The sequence below is a fragment of the Danio rerio genome, chromosome 24, assembly GCF_052040795.2.
Source record: "Danio rerio strain M-AB ecotype USA chromosome 24, GRCz13ab, whole genome shotgun sequence".
Lineage (NCBI taxonomy): Eukaryota > Metazoa > Chordata > Actinopteri > Cypriniformes > Danionidae > Danio > Danio rerio.
Window position 1 is genome coordinate 2,999,739 of NC_141044.1, and position 13,603 is coordinate 3,013,341.

At 36.2% G+C, this 13,603-nt stretch overlaps 2 protein-coding genes across 10 annotated transcripts in view; one reads left to right on the plus strand and one right to left on the minus strand.

Moving 5' to 3' along the window:
• The window catches only part of si:ch211-152c8.2, a 131,914-nt gene that overhangs the window by 38,101 nt on the left and 80,210 nt on the right, over nt 1-13,603 (plus strand). The gene's annotated exons all lie outside the window — the stretch shown is intronic.
• The window catches only part of dipk1c (divergent protein kinase domain 1C), a 28,357-nt gene continuing 23,694 nt past the window's right edge, over nt 8,941-13,603 (minus strand). The window contains exons 4-5 of one of the 2 annotated variants that reach the window (XR_015524313.1): nt 9,386-12,304; nt 8,941-9,268 (exon numbers count right to left, since the gene is read on the minus strand). Coding sequence is in view for 1 of the 2 variants with exons in the window: in NM_212751.3 (NP_997916.3) it covers nt 12,053-12,304 (252 nt within the window). In the remaining variant the exon portion in view is untranslated. 2 annotated transcript variants of the gene reach the window in all.

A 13,603-nucleotide genomic window follows, 5' to 3' on the forward strand; every position in this document is an offset into this window, starting at 1 on the left:
AAGCCTTAATTCTTGGGCTTTGCTATGTTGAGCATCCTTATTGACTCATCCTCAGATTAGAATTGACAAAAGCACAATTGAACCTCTGTGAAAGGATGTCCCAGAAAGTCATTGAACAAAAGGAACTCAGCTCTTTTAGTCTCTCTCTGCCCTTGAGCCAGGCACTTCATTTTGTTGGGTGACATTTCTTGTGTTCTGCTTCAGTAGGTTGTCCTGAACATTCACCGTTTACTGCGTCTTTTTACATTTAGCAAGTAAAGCGTTAATACTTTAATTTTCAGAGCCATCCACTGTCATTTCAGTGTCATTTTGAGAAGACCTGCGGTGGTTCAAGACTGCAGTTGTTCTTCCCAAGAGCATCTACATTGATTTGACCCACAGCAGACTTTACATTTTGGCATCGTTTTTAATTGCTTGAGAGCTTCATTTGCTCTGCAGGGCAACAAGGTGTGTCAAAGTCAATAGATATGATATATTTGCTTGGCTCATCTGAGAGACCTCTGGGTGTTGAAAGTCAATGAGTTCAGAAACATAACTCAGTGATAAATGGTGAAACTTCCCAATGTTAGTCAAAAGCCTTAAAGCTGCATTCACAACTACTGTAGCTGCAGGCGAGATAGTGAAGACTGACTAATGCCCAGCTTTAGAAAAATAATCTGCCAATGGGGTAATCAAAATAATCTTGTTTTTCGATTTGTGATAAGATTATTTTGCTTACCCCATTGGCAGATCATTTAGCTTAATTTAAGGAAAAACTCACTTCATTTTGGCATATTATTTCTTAAACAAGACAATATGTTTTGCTTGTCTAGGAAATGCTTCTTGATTTAAGAACGTTAAGATATTTAGACTAGAAACAAGACAAAAAAATCTTAAGTAAGAAAAGCATTTTTTGCAGTGTCATTTTGAGGTCACCTTGTCTACCGACTGTGACCTAGCCCATCAGGCACATATAAGTCGTTAATATTAGATTAGATTTTAGTTGTGACATAAGGTGACCAAATTCAATGTTTAGCCAGAGTCTAAGGATAACTTTACTTTGACGTCCAATAATGACTTTGATATTTGGTTGAGTTTAGGTTGTGTTAGAAAGTGACCAAAATCCAATGCGGAGTCAACGTCTTAAACCAATGTCATATTGATGTCAAAAACTGATATTTATTCGTCAGGTATGGCAAACAAAATCCAACGTCTGATAGATGTCGTGGTAACATCCACTCAACTTCAAGCTGTAACATCATTAGATGTTGACATTTGGTTGACTTTAGGTTGGGCGTTGGACATCAACTCAATTTTGATTTCCAAACAAAATGCAACGTCTCCACTACGTTGGGGTACACCGTCAATCTGATGTCATGTTGACGTCCTGTGCCTGCTGGGTGAGCACTGCATATATTTTGTAGCTCTGTAAGTGCAGTGAACTAGACTTTACCTTCCATTCCAAAACCAAAAATGCTAAGTGTTTCCTATATAAAGGGTAATTAGATGGCACTCTGTGTAATAAACTTGCATGTAATGGAGAGACCCAAGACAACTGGTCAAACATGAACATCTAAAATATATTTTAGAAAATGGGTTTGTTTATATTTAAGCTAAATTTGAGTTGAAACAATCCAGCATATATGTTGTTGTTTTTTTAAATAGTGATTTTCTTTGTTTTTCCATTGTAAATATCAACCTCATCTTTAGGTTGATCCTTAATTACCTTATCTTAACTGATCATGATATCTGGTTGCATAAACGATCATTACCAAATAGTCTGAACCAATCATCATACATGACCAGCTTAAAAATACATCCTACAAACTGTCTTTAAAATCTTATAATGTGATCCTGTCCTCATAATACCAAAAGTAAAAGTCAGATAGGTTGAGAATATTTAAAAAGTCCAAACAGTCATACCACCACTTGGTAGACCTCAAAACCTTTATTCAATTCTGATGCCTGCAAAAATAAACCTCAATTGGAGGTGGTCCATTTTGGCCTGAAGCAAAATAAACCATTATGAGCTTAAATAGGGCAGTTTTTGGATCACCTCAGGCGTCCGCTTAGGATTGCACAAAAACCAAACCGGACTAAGGTGTTGCTTTAGGGCTTATTCTTTCCTCCCAGAGTTTAGCTTTCAGCATATTTGTATATTTTCATCTGTTGCTCCGGGCAACTGTCAGTATGATTCAGGTGATTCTCCCCCGGCCACAGACACGATGCATTTTCCTGGTCAGAAAGCAATAGTAAAAGAAACCAAACACTTATTCTCGGTCTTTCCCTTTCCCATTACCATAGCTTTGGCTATATGCGTAGTGACTTTAAGGGTGCTTGCACTATAGCTCTATTGGTCCATACCCCGGTTCGTTTGACATCAATGTATGTTACATTTAATTAGTGTGAATGATGTCTTCTGAACTTGGGTGGGAACCCACAAACTGTACCCACGTCTACCTGAAAAAGGTGGTCTGGGGTACGTTTCGCACCAACTCTGGTCGAGTTCACTTGTAATATAAATGCAATCGTACCACATAACGGAAGTGAACCGCCAACTGTAAAACAAACTTTAGTTTTCATAACGTTCATTTGTGTGTGTATGTCTGTGTATCACCTGACGTTACCAAGCGAGACTGACTGAGGGTATCACAGTGATAATGTCTGCTTATCTCCTCCAAAAACAACTTCTGCAGACATCATGTTATGTTTTAAATGTTTTTGATATTTTTGCGGCAGATAGAGGAAAGTCACACTCTGTATGTTACCAGAAAACAAAAGATTCAGTAAAAGAAGACTGTCCATGATGTGCGTCCATCACCTAGCACACAACAGCAGCTTAATAAAGCAAGCATACGGGGGGTTCAGAGGATGTGAACACAAACCAGCTGAGAAGGTGACTAGGGGGACCATTGAACTTTTGTTTAAACCAGGCAATTGAACCAAGTGTTAAAGCACCCTTAATTTTTGTTCAGCCAGCTCAAGAACTTCCGGTATATATAATTATTATAATTTTTTATGTTCAATCCACCTAAATTTGTAAAAACCAGTACGTTAACTGAAATGACTTCTATTAGGACAACATGAAGGAATTGTGTGGAACCCTTTTTAACAGTGAACTTTGCAAATGACTTCAGGATGCATTTAATGACTCTTTTGTTTTTCATGTCAATCCTGGTAAATTGCATTGACCTTTTGCATTAAACACTGTATTAACAGCGGTATTTGCTTTGTACTTGAGAATCTCTGTAATTTGAGGATCATCCTATACAAAAAACAGCTGCAGTGCTTATTTTCATGCCATTTTCCCAGGCAGCGCTTGTTGAGCTAGCACTAATTTATCACCAGCCCCACCGGAGAAACACTGATGTGAGCTGCATTCGCTATCAGCTTTTCCCTGCGCATCCCATTATTCTGTCAAAGCTTAATGTTGCTAATAACGGCCCTGTTGACTGAGAAGTTTTCCACACCGACTTAGCAGATTTTAAGAGAAATACCATTCCTTATGTTTGCAGAAGGCATTGCAGGGTTTACTCCAAACATCTTCCTCTGTTTCTGAGAATAAAGTAGCTCACATCACAGCAGGGCATATCCATCTCCTGTCACCAATGTTTTATAGTCAATATTTCATATGCACAGAAGACACTGAGGAAAGACGGTTGAGCAGAATGTCAAAAAACAACACCTTTAATACATCAGGATACTTAAATTATATTTAAACAGATGGTAAAAATTATTTATGAGACAATAAAAACAAAGACTTAACAGTTCAGGAATATTCACAGTACAATTACAGGTTTGTTCTTAAATTTAATAAGGCTATAATTGGTTGATTTGGTCTTGTAAAGACTTGCAGATCATTCCAGATTCATAATTATTTTCACCCAAATCTTTCTTACGTGATTCAAGCTGATTTTTGTCCACCTAAAAACTGCAAATAACAAATCCTAAGTTCAGTTGAGAAGACTTTTCCACTTTAATAGTGTTAACTACCAATTACTTCATCAACATTAACAGCGATGCCCCGATACATTTTTTTGGAACTGATCCAATCCCGATATTAAAATTCAGAGTGTCAACCGATACAAAACCGATCCTGATACTTTCTGCTTTCTTGAGCATAATACAGTTTCTGGAGTTCTGGTGATAAACTCAAATAATATATCTTCTTTTGTAAAAATAACAGACCTATAAACCTGTATATGACAGACAACAATCTAACCCTCCTGTATCTACGGACACTTTGCAAACTTAGCAGCACAAAGCGGGAAGCGCTGAAATGAACATGAATTTAACCACTTAAATATTTATCTATACTTCACATTAAACTATTGAATGGCTTCTGAACATTTGGGATATAGTAGGTCTACATGACAACTTTTATAAGCCAACAAAAGCCCTGAAGGTAGCCTAATATAAGGGCCCTTATATTAGGCTACCTTCATGGCTTTTGTTGGCTTATACATTAGACAATATATAGCACACGCAAGATTGGATTTGGATTGGTATCAGCTGGCTCATACCCGACCCAGCAAAAATAAGCCGTATCGATCCAAATATTTGGATCGGTGCATCCCTATTTTCGAATAGAAATGGTTGAAATTATTGTTATTACTACTTTATAACTACTGTTAGTACATTGTTGTTGTACTATATGTATGGTAAAATACTTACTGATTTCATTTTGGGTTTATGTTTGTAATCATTCATAATTTACTGTTATCACCGTAGAAAATATATGCAACATATTTCTGATAAAATTCACTGAACAGCTCCAAGTTCCCACCTGGTTCAGCTTGAATTCCATTAGTGTTGCGTCACTCTTTCGGGATGTAGTAACACAATCTCTGCAATTACTCAAACTTCTGACCCTTTCAGTGGTGAAAACAGTACAGTTACAGCTCTGCACATCACAGCACCCCTGAGGCCTGTGTTTTGCACAATACCTAAATACTGGATATTTCAGCTCAGAGATGCTTGTCTACAAAGCCACTAATTCCTTCCAGATCTCCGTGTTTAAAATGACCCAGATAGTCATAAATGAAAGCATATCTGCACTCCATTGTAATTCAGTGAGGACTGTCATTACATTGTCACATTTAACATGAAATATAAATCGCTTTGCATTCCCTTTGACCTCTGCATCTGGGGTTTAGGGACACAGAATGGCTCTTGGTAGACCGAAAAACCAAAAATATGTTGGAGCAATTTTGCATGCTATTAAGACCACTTAAATCAAGATGAATTTGAGGATTCACAAATATATCCAACCCATCTCTTTGGAGTTGAAGTCAAAATTATTCGCCCTCCTGTAATAGTTTTTTATTGTTGTTGTTGTTGTTTTCAAATATTTCCCAATTGATCTTTAACAGATAAATACATTTTGACAGTATTTCCTATATTTTTGTCTGTAATAATTCTGACTTCAACTGTATGTGCCCAGGGCTAAATTTTTGAGAACCGAGAAATATGTACCCTGGACTTTGTGTGCTTGCCTTTTTTGTGCCATGTATATTTTTGACAATCTCAAATACATTACTGGGACACATTTTCTCATATGTGTCATGTATTTGCGAGCACATTATTTTTCTGTTCTCAAAAATGTAGCCCTGGGCACATATTCCCAATGAGCCTGTGTTACAGATATCAGATCTACAGTACTATTAAGTATTTTTATTATGAAAGCCAGTTCAAAGTATGCTAATTTGCAGAAACTCAATTACGAAAAATGTAAAAGCATAGACATTTTACATATTATGGAGAACAACAAATAACCCAGACAGAAAAAATATAAAATATCATAGTAAATCCCTGAAAAAATGGTTTTTGCTTTTGCATATAACAATTGGAACATTGCATACAGTAAGTGATTTTAACACTGTTAATAATTAAATTTAACTTGATACCAAAGTGCTTTAAAGAAGGTGAATTTACAGCTTATTAAAGTGATTTTACCTATTTTGAAAAGAGAGGATTTCTCATAATAATCTAAAGAATTTGCAGCTTTTTTAATATGCATTCACCCCTTCTGAAAACAGAAGACTCTGCATAAAAAACACCATCTGATGTTTGTAAATTGAATGTCTCGGGGGTGTTCAGGTCACGTCTAAAAATCAGTGTAAAACATTAGTCGAACAGCTTTCTCCTTTTCAGTGTGTTCCTATAGTGTCTGTCATTGCTAGGCAATCATAAACATCAATCGTGACTATTAAGAATGTCAATTTCCACAAGTTCCCCATAATCAACTGTCCTTTAAATCATTAATAATATAATTAAATGTTAACACAAGTTGTGTCTACTGCAGTGGTCATCGGATGTGCAAATATAATTTTTTGCACATAATGTAACTTAAAGTCAGTCACATTCAAACATCTTTTGTATAGAAGTATATATATTTGCTTTCCTTTAGCTTAGAAATATATAAATAATATATGAATTAGTTTGCTAGCATTTAATTTAAATTTTAAAATTTTAAAAAATCTTTCAGTTTGTTAATACATCTGTAAATTGTCATGTCTGAAGTATTACTGAAGGTTCATTTTCTATGCATCTTATTTTCAGATGTTTTCTTTTTAAGTGCTCTTGATGCATTCACAACCTGACTTTCGCATTTATTCATACAAATGTAAGGTGTTGTTTGTTGAGATGCTTTCCAGACCTCCAGCATTTCTCAAAGGCCGAAGACAGAATTCTTCAGCACAAAGCAGCTGATATAAACCGCTGTCAAATGTGGCCAGTTGAATGCTAAAACCTGCAGTTTGTTCCAGGTTTCTAAACACTGGCGTGGAGCTGTAAACATTAGATAACTTTGAAAACTGTGCTTCACTATTTCACAGCCCGTCTGAAATAATGAAATATCTCTTGAAAAATGCAGGATTTACTGCCAATCCCTTGTCAAGGTAAACAACTACACGCATCTTAAACTGGGTTTGATCAGTAGTCTGTGAAGGATTGCTATACTCCGTTTTAATTAGATCAAATGCAATGTTAACATGCAGTCGACATCAAGTCCTCATCTGCTATGTTTTCATCCAAATATGTGAATTAGATTTATGCATTTGCAAATGAAGTTAATGAGAACAAAATAGTCTCATCCTGATAAACTGGTGGCAAATATCAAAATAAAACTTCTTTTTTTTCAGTCGGAGAATCCTCTTGCAAGAAAGTCTTTTTTCTTTAATAAATGAGTTATATACAAAATGCATTGAACATGATGATTTTTGAGCCGTGAGATGCTTTTTGGGAGCACAGACGCTCCCAGTCCCAAGGGACAATAGTAATATAATAATATTGGTGAACTACTGTGATGACTTTGGCTGAGGTATTTTACAATGAGCAAAACAACATTTTAGAGGTTTTACATTGTGCTTGCCTCACTGGTTTGTCTTTTAATGCTATCCCATCACACACATTTTGTTATTACATGATGTGTTTATTCAGTATAAAATTTCTTTTGGATGTGCATGCTGGAATTTGTTCAGTAAATGTGTTTCAGTTGTAGTTCAGGCCCGCAGCCAGGTGGGTTTGGGTGGTTTGAAAGATCCACCCCCCACAAACAAAGGTCCAGAATTTGTCCTATTTTGACTGCTTTCCCATCATAAATTGTAAAAAAAAAAATCATTGAAGTATGCTTTAAAACCCAGAAGAATCTGATGAAAGTGAAGTCATCTCTCACTACTGACCTACTGTATTGTTGTTAAATAGAGAAAACATCTTACAAGTAAAATCTGTTCAAATTCTTGGACCTTATTCTTTAAAAAAAAATACAAATAAAGAGGTGTGAAACACCAAAAATAAATTTTAATGCGCATAAAATTTAATTGTAATACTTATTAGCCTATTATTGTTATTCATTGAATTTTCAAATGTACTGATTTTACAGGAGAGCTAGAACAATTGGGAAGCTCTACAATATTATTATCATCATGTATAATCTTTTTTTTATTCAAGTGGCCGAATTCTGACTGAGAAAGTTGAATATGCTGGCTAGTTTGTTATTTGCTTATGAAATGACAATAGGCTACTTAACCTAATAGGCTATTTTTAATTTAAAACTTTAGCCGATACCTTTATCTTTTCCTAATTATATATGATAAAAAAATTATACGTATAATTCCTATATTCTGAATCTTTAGGAAATGTTTTTGGTACGTCAAAAAGTGTGGTTATGATGGCCACCCGACAAGTTAATGCAGAAATGCATAGTGCTTAAAATGTCACTAAAATGCAGTATTTAACCTATAAATACTTAGTAGTTAAACTGAAAATGAGGTGAATAACTGCGAAAAGGTCCACTTTTTGAGTAAAAAGAACCACCCCTTTCACCAGGCTGGCTACGGGCCTGTAGTTTTTGCACATTTTTTTCTTATCAGATAAAAATGTTCTCAGTTTTCTTTGTTAAGAGGTACAAATTTATGCACATCTTAGTATTTCCATAAAGCAATTTTTTTTAATGAAATATTTCAAAGTGCGCATAAAAATAGGCAGATGCAAACATATCTAATGCTGTCAGCAGGTTCCTTCTGAGCAGATCAAAACCAGACCCCTGTCGTTGCCTTGGAGATGCAAAATTTGATGGCTGCTGCTTCTGCAAGCCAAGCTGCCAAACGTTTGTAGTTCAAGACCGAACAACATAAATCAGTGAAGTTCACCAGCAGGTGATCTGTGCTTCTATAGTCTCTCTGCACCAGCTCGTCCTCCCCGTGCTCAAGCCTTGTGTTTAGTCTCTCTCCTCTGAAAGACAGCTGGAGGCAGATTGAAACCTGATCTCCTGTGAAGGCCACAAGGCTGAAGGTAGATCCAAACAAATCTACCGAGTGTTCCTCTTCCATCAGTAGGAACCAAATGCTGGTTTGATCTTTGAGCTTTATGTTGGATTCTCTGCAAAGTGTTGATATGTGAACTGAATATAGTTTGGCGTGATGGCGTGCAGCTGGGATTTAGTGCGGTAAGACGCAAAACTGATAGATTGTGCCTGAGCCATGGTTTATTAAAATGCTTATACAAAGAATCACACTTAAAGACAATTTCTCTACAGCAAAGGGTTGCATTAGCTGAGATGATCCAGAGTATTTTGTGTAAAGTATTGTCACATTGATGGGAAAAAAACAGTCAACTGTGTACTGTCTAGGGTCAGAAATGACCTACAGTATTCCAGTATTGATTTCCGGTGGCATTTTCTACCTTGTTTGTCAACCCTTTAGGCTTCATAACCAACTGGTTGACGTTTTGTTCATATTTATATGTATTAAATTGCTTAGAGCTGTGTCATGAACCAATTTAGTTTAAACTAAAAGCACTTTGTTGCTAAATCCCTCTGTTTTGCCATTGCATTTATAACAATAAAATATATCAACAAAAACAAATGTGGTAGGTTTATAATGCTCAGCGTTGCAAATCTCTTAACTGAATGGCAATTTTTACCTTTTATTTTATCATTTGTTTTCATTTCACTTTAGTCACAACAGATGATTAAGTTTATATACAGGCTTTTTGCCTCCTTGCCCTGAATTTGTTGAGCAGTTTTGATTTTTTTGAAGGCATTTTTATCTATTTTATTGACATTTTTAAATAAGCACATATAGGTTTACCAACAATATTAATAGCAGAGGATACACATATCACTTTTAAACCACTTTCTATTGGGAAGTATAACAAATTCACATGACCAAATCTGCGAAAGAAATTTTAAATTGCATGAACTGAATTAACTGGTATTTACCTAAAATGCTTACTGAAACTGATTAAAGTAACCGTACCTTTTTCTCAACAGCAAAAGGCCTATCAGAAAAATAGCTTGCCACACCAAACTTGAACTTATAACCAGAACATATTTCTTCTATAAAACAAATAACGTAATGTTTGTCTATGCAGTGAAACTCAATAAAAACATAATTTATTTTGCATTAGGAGTTTTCATACCTTTTGTTTCATTCTCAGGGATTAGAAATTCTTTTTAGGGGGACTAAATTAGTGCAGACTTAAACATATTCTCTAGTAAGTTTACATTCTGCTTGTTCAAACTACTTATTTAAAATGAGCTGAAACTGATTTTTGGGACAATTTAATTGTTTTATTTTCAATTCACTTAAATTTGTTAAGTTAATTTAATTGATTATCAAAATAAGTTATTTTAATTGTGTGAAACTCAGCATTTTTACAGTGTACAATACAACAGCTCATCATTTGATAGTGTGACTGCTTCAGTTGCATTACTTATACATGTATGTCTGTATTCCAATACATTATTACAGAACCAATGACACAATGAAATCACAGTCCTCCATCCTCCAGTTGTTGATTATGTTGAATGCTGCACTTGTTGTCACTGTCAGCAGGCTTACAACAATTTAGAGTTCCTTGTGACGGCAAGAATGCAACCAGAAGATGGCCATTGTGGAAAATATTAGTTCTCTAGGAACCAACTTGCTGGCTAGTTTGTAAAATGACTCTTCAGCACTCTTTACTAGACTCTTTTCCCTTTGCTATATTATTATCAGACCTGTATTCCCTTAAGAAATAATGAATAGAAAGAATTTCTAGAAAACGGATATGTTTATTTCAGAAAGAAGCAGACAGAAATCTCTGAAATATGCATTTGAATGATATATTCCGGATGTCAAAATGAAGTAAACAAAATAAAGACTGTAAATAAATAAGTTATAGCCTAGAGGACACAGGGTAGGAGTGTTGTGAACGAGATGATTGACACATTTAAATGTTTATGAATTAAACTCAGGCATCTAGATGACAGGTTTAGAGGTTTTTGATAAATGTGCCGGCACATTGCAGATGACCTAAAGTACTCCATCTGTTTTGATCTTACAGAGGCTTAGTCATTATTTGCACTTATATAGGGTCTACTTCTGCTTGGGTATAGTCACAATATAAAAAAAGGGTTGTGCTTTTGATAAATATGAAAACAAACAGGGTGTTCTGTTTGTGGTGTCGGTCTCTGTGAACTTCTGAAATACAGATTTTTATGACAAGAGTAGACATGAATTTTGTATAGCCTGTCTGGGTGCCTGCTGTCTATGTCCCATAACAGCACCTTTCACATATTTTCAAATCTAAAATGAATATATGAATATACAGCTGAAGTCAAAATGGTGAGCTCTTCTGTGAGATTTAAGGGGTGCTTTTTCCAACACATTTTTAAACACAATATTTTCAGTGACTAATTTCTAATTACTTATTGTTTCTGACTTTGCCATGATGACAATATTTTAAAACTGCTTTTATTGCAGCTAAAAATCTTATAGCAAATACTGTGAAAACTCATAGTCTGTCTGTCATCACTTGGGAATTATTTAAAATTGAATAAAAATTTTATGGGAAGTCAAATAATTTTGACATCAACTGTATGGCAACAGGCATGCTTATATCAGTAGTATGATTAGCCAGATTGCATGACAATCAAAGCCTTTGTAAAGGGTTAGTTCCTATAACTCTACAACTAGTCATTTACATGCTTATTCATTGATTTTACTTCGACTTAGTCTCTATTTTAGACGTTGCCACAGCGGAATGAACCCCCAACTATTCCAGCATATGTTTTATGCAGCGGATGCCCTTCCAACCGCAACCCAGAGTTGTGAAACACCCATACAGTCATATACTACTTGCAATTTAGTTTCTCCAATTCACCTGTAGCGCATATCTTTAGACTGTGGGAGAAATCGGAGCAACCGGAGGAAACCCACGCCAACACAGGGAGAACATGCAAACTCCTCACAGCAATGCCAACTGGTCCAGACAGGATTCGAACCAGTGACTTTCTTGATGTTCTTGATGGCCAAAGTGCTAATCACTGAGCCACCCTCAAATACATACTAATAAATACTAATATATATAACTAGCGCTCCTGCTGACAGTTCAAAGTATGTTTTATTTTTCGTGAAGAAAAACAAGTTTGGAAAGACAAAATATACATTTTTGCCTGATCTATTCAGAACAGACATTTTGAATACTAGCCGTAAACCACTATGCTATTTGTTGTAAAACATTTTGACTTTATTAGTCATCGGAGATGTTCTCCAGAATTGCACATGACTGAATTAGCTCTTTTAAGAGTTCAGAAATTAAGTGCAGTATGGACGCGTCTTCTCTTATGTTCTTGTCCTCCCCTCGGGTGTCCTGTGTCCTCCTGGACGAGCTCTCGGAGGAGAGCGTACAGCTGCTGTCTGATGTCCTGCCGATGCTCGCTGTCCTCCATTTCTGCACACTCCTGCACCGCGCGCTGCAACTCTACCTGTAGGGGGAGCCCTGCTTTAGCGCCCAGCAGTGTGGGAGAAAACCACGGCCTGAAGATCTTCTCACAGATCACCTGCAGAGAGACAGGAAGAGTGCAGATGATGAGTGTGGACGAGAGCTGCTTGTCTCTCCTGTCTTCATGCTTTAATTCCAACACCGCCATACATCGAACAAAAAAAATATTTCAAAGCACTACCAGGACCTTTAACAGAATAAAACAGCGTAGCAATCCACTGATGCCACAGTCCTTAATACCAGCAATAATCAGACATCATTTTGATCATTTGATTACGACTTCACTAATGACAGTTCTAACCAATGGCATATTAGTTCAGTCGTAACCACTTAGTTTGTTCCTCCAACAATGCATCGTACTAAGGTAGTGAGTTACAGCAGCGAGTTACATCGTTGTTTGGGAAATGCACCCTGCTCTCATTTCATCATTTCATCAGCCATATTCGCATTGCGTGCCATTTGAAAGGGAAAAGCAATGGTCTCCTTGACCTGACGCTACAAAGCCCTCATTGTTCTGAATGGCAGGCCATACAATGGGAAGGCAGAGGTCAGCGAGGGTTGCGTTAAGTGATCGGGAACGGAGAGACGGGGTCTGTCTCTGCCACCTGTGGACTGGAGCTGGACTTGGTTTCATGCGTCCAGCTCGTCTGTTAGCTAGCTCTCCTTAAGGGGACTTGGCACTGACAGCAGGTGTTGACTGCCAATGAAACCGCAATGAACTGAGGAAAGACGTTGCGTGACTGGAAATCAAACATGCATTTACTTGTAATGGCGGAGACATTGATGGAAATACAGCTATGCTTTGAAATTCCACTCGGTGTATAGACCTCTATATGTAGGGTTTTCAATCGCTAACAAAAATACATTTTTAACTTTGTAGTTTGTGCTTGAGCCTTTTCAGAATTACAGCACATTGACACAATATCATTTCGTACAGTATGTTTAGCTGTAATTTTTTTATTTGCTATTTTTAATCGCTTAATTTTGCATGATCACTATCCGTATTGAGGCTCTTGCAAATCTATAAGTGAATACAGAAATGTTTACAGTTTTTTATGTAAGTTGTTTGTAAATGCACTAAGATGATCTGTTAATTAACAGTTTTACGCTTATTTACGGTTCTGTCTCTCCGTTGCTCTGTAGACGTTTGATGTTGAAATTTCAACTCTACATTTTAATGAAGTGACTTTTATTGACAATTTAGTAGTTTGAAATGAAATGGTGTACAATTATTATTATTATAGAAATAAGTGTGTAAAATAACAGAAAATGTGCTGCAGTTTATTACAAGGTTTTTGTAGTTTAATGTACAACACAAACCCAGAGCACTTTAAACTATTAAAAATGTTATTTAAAG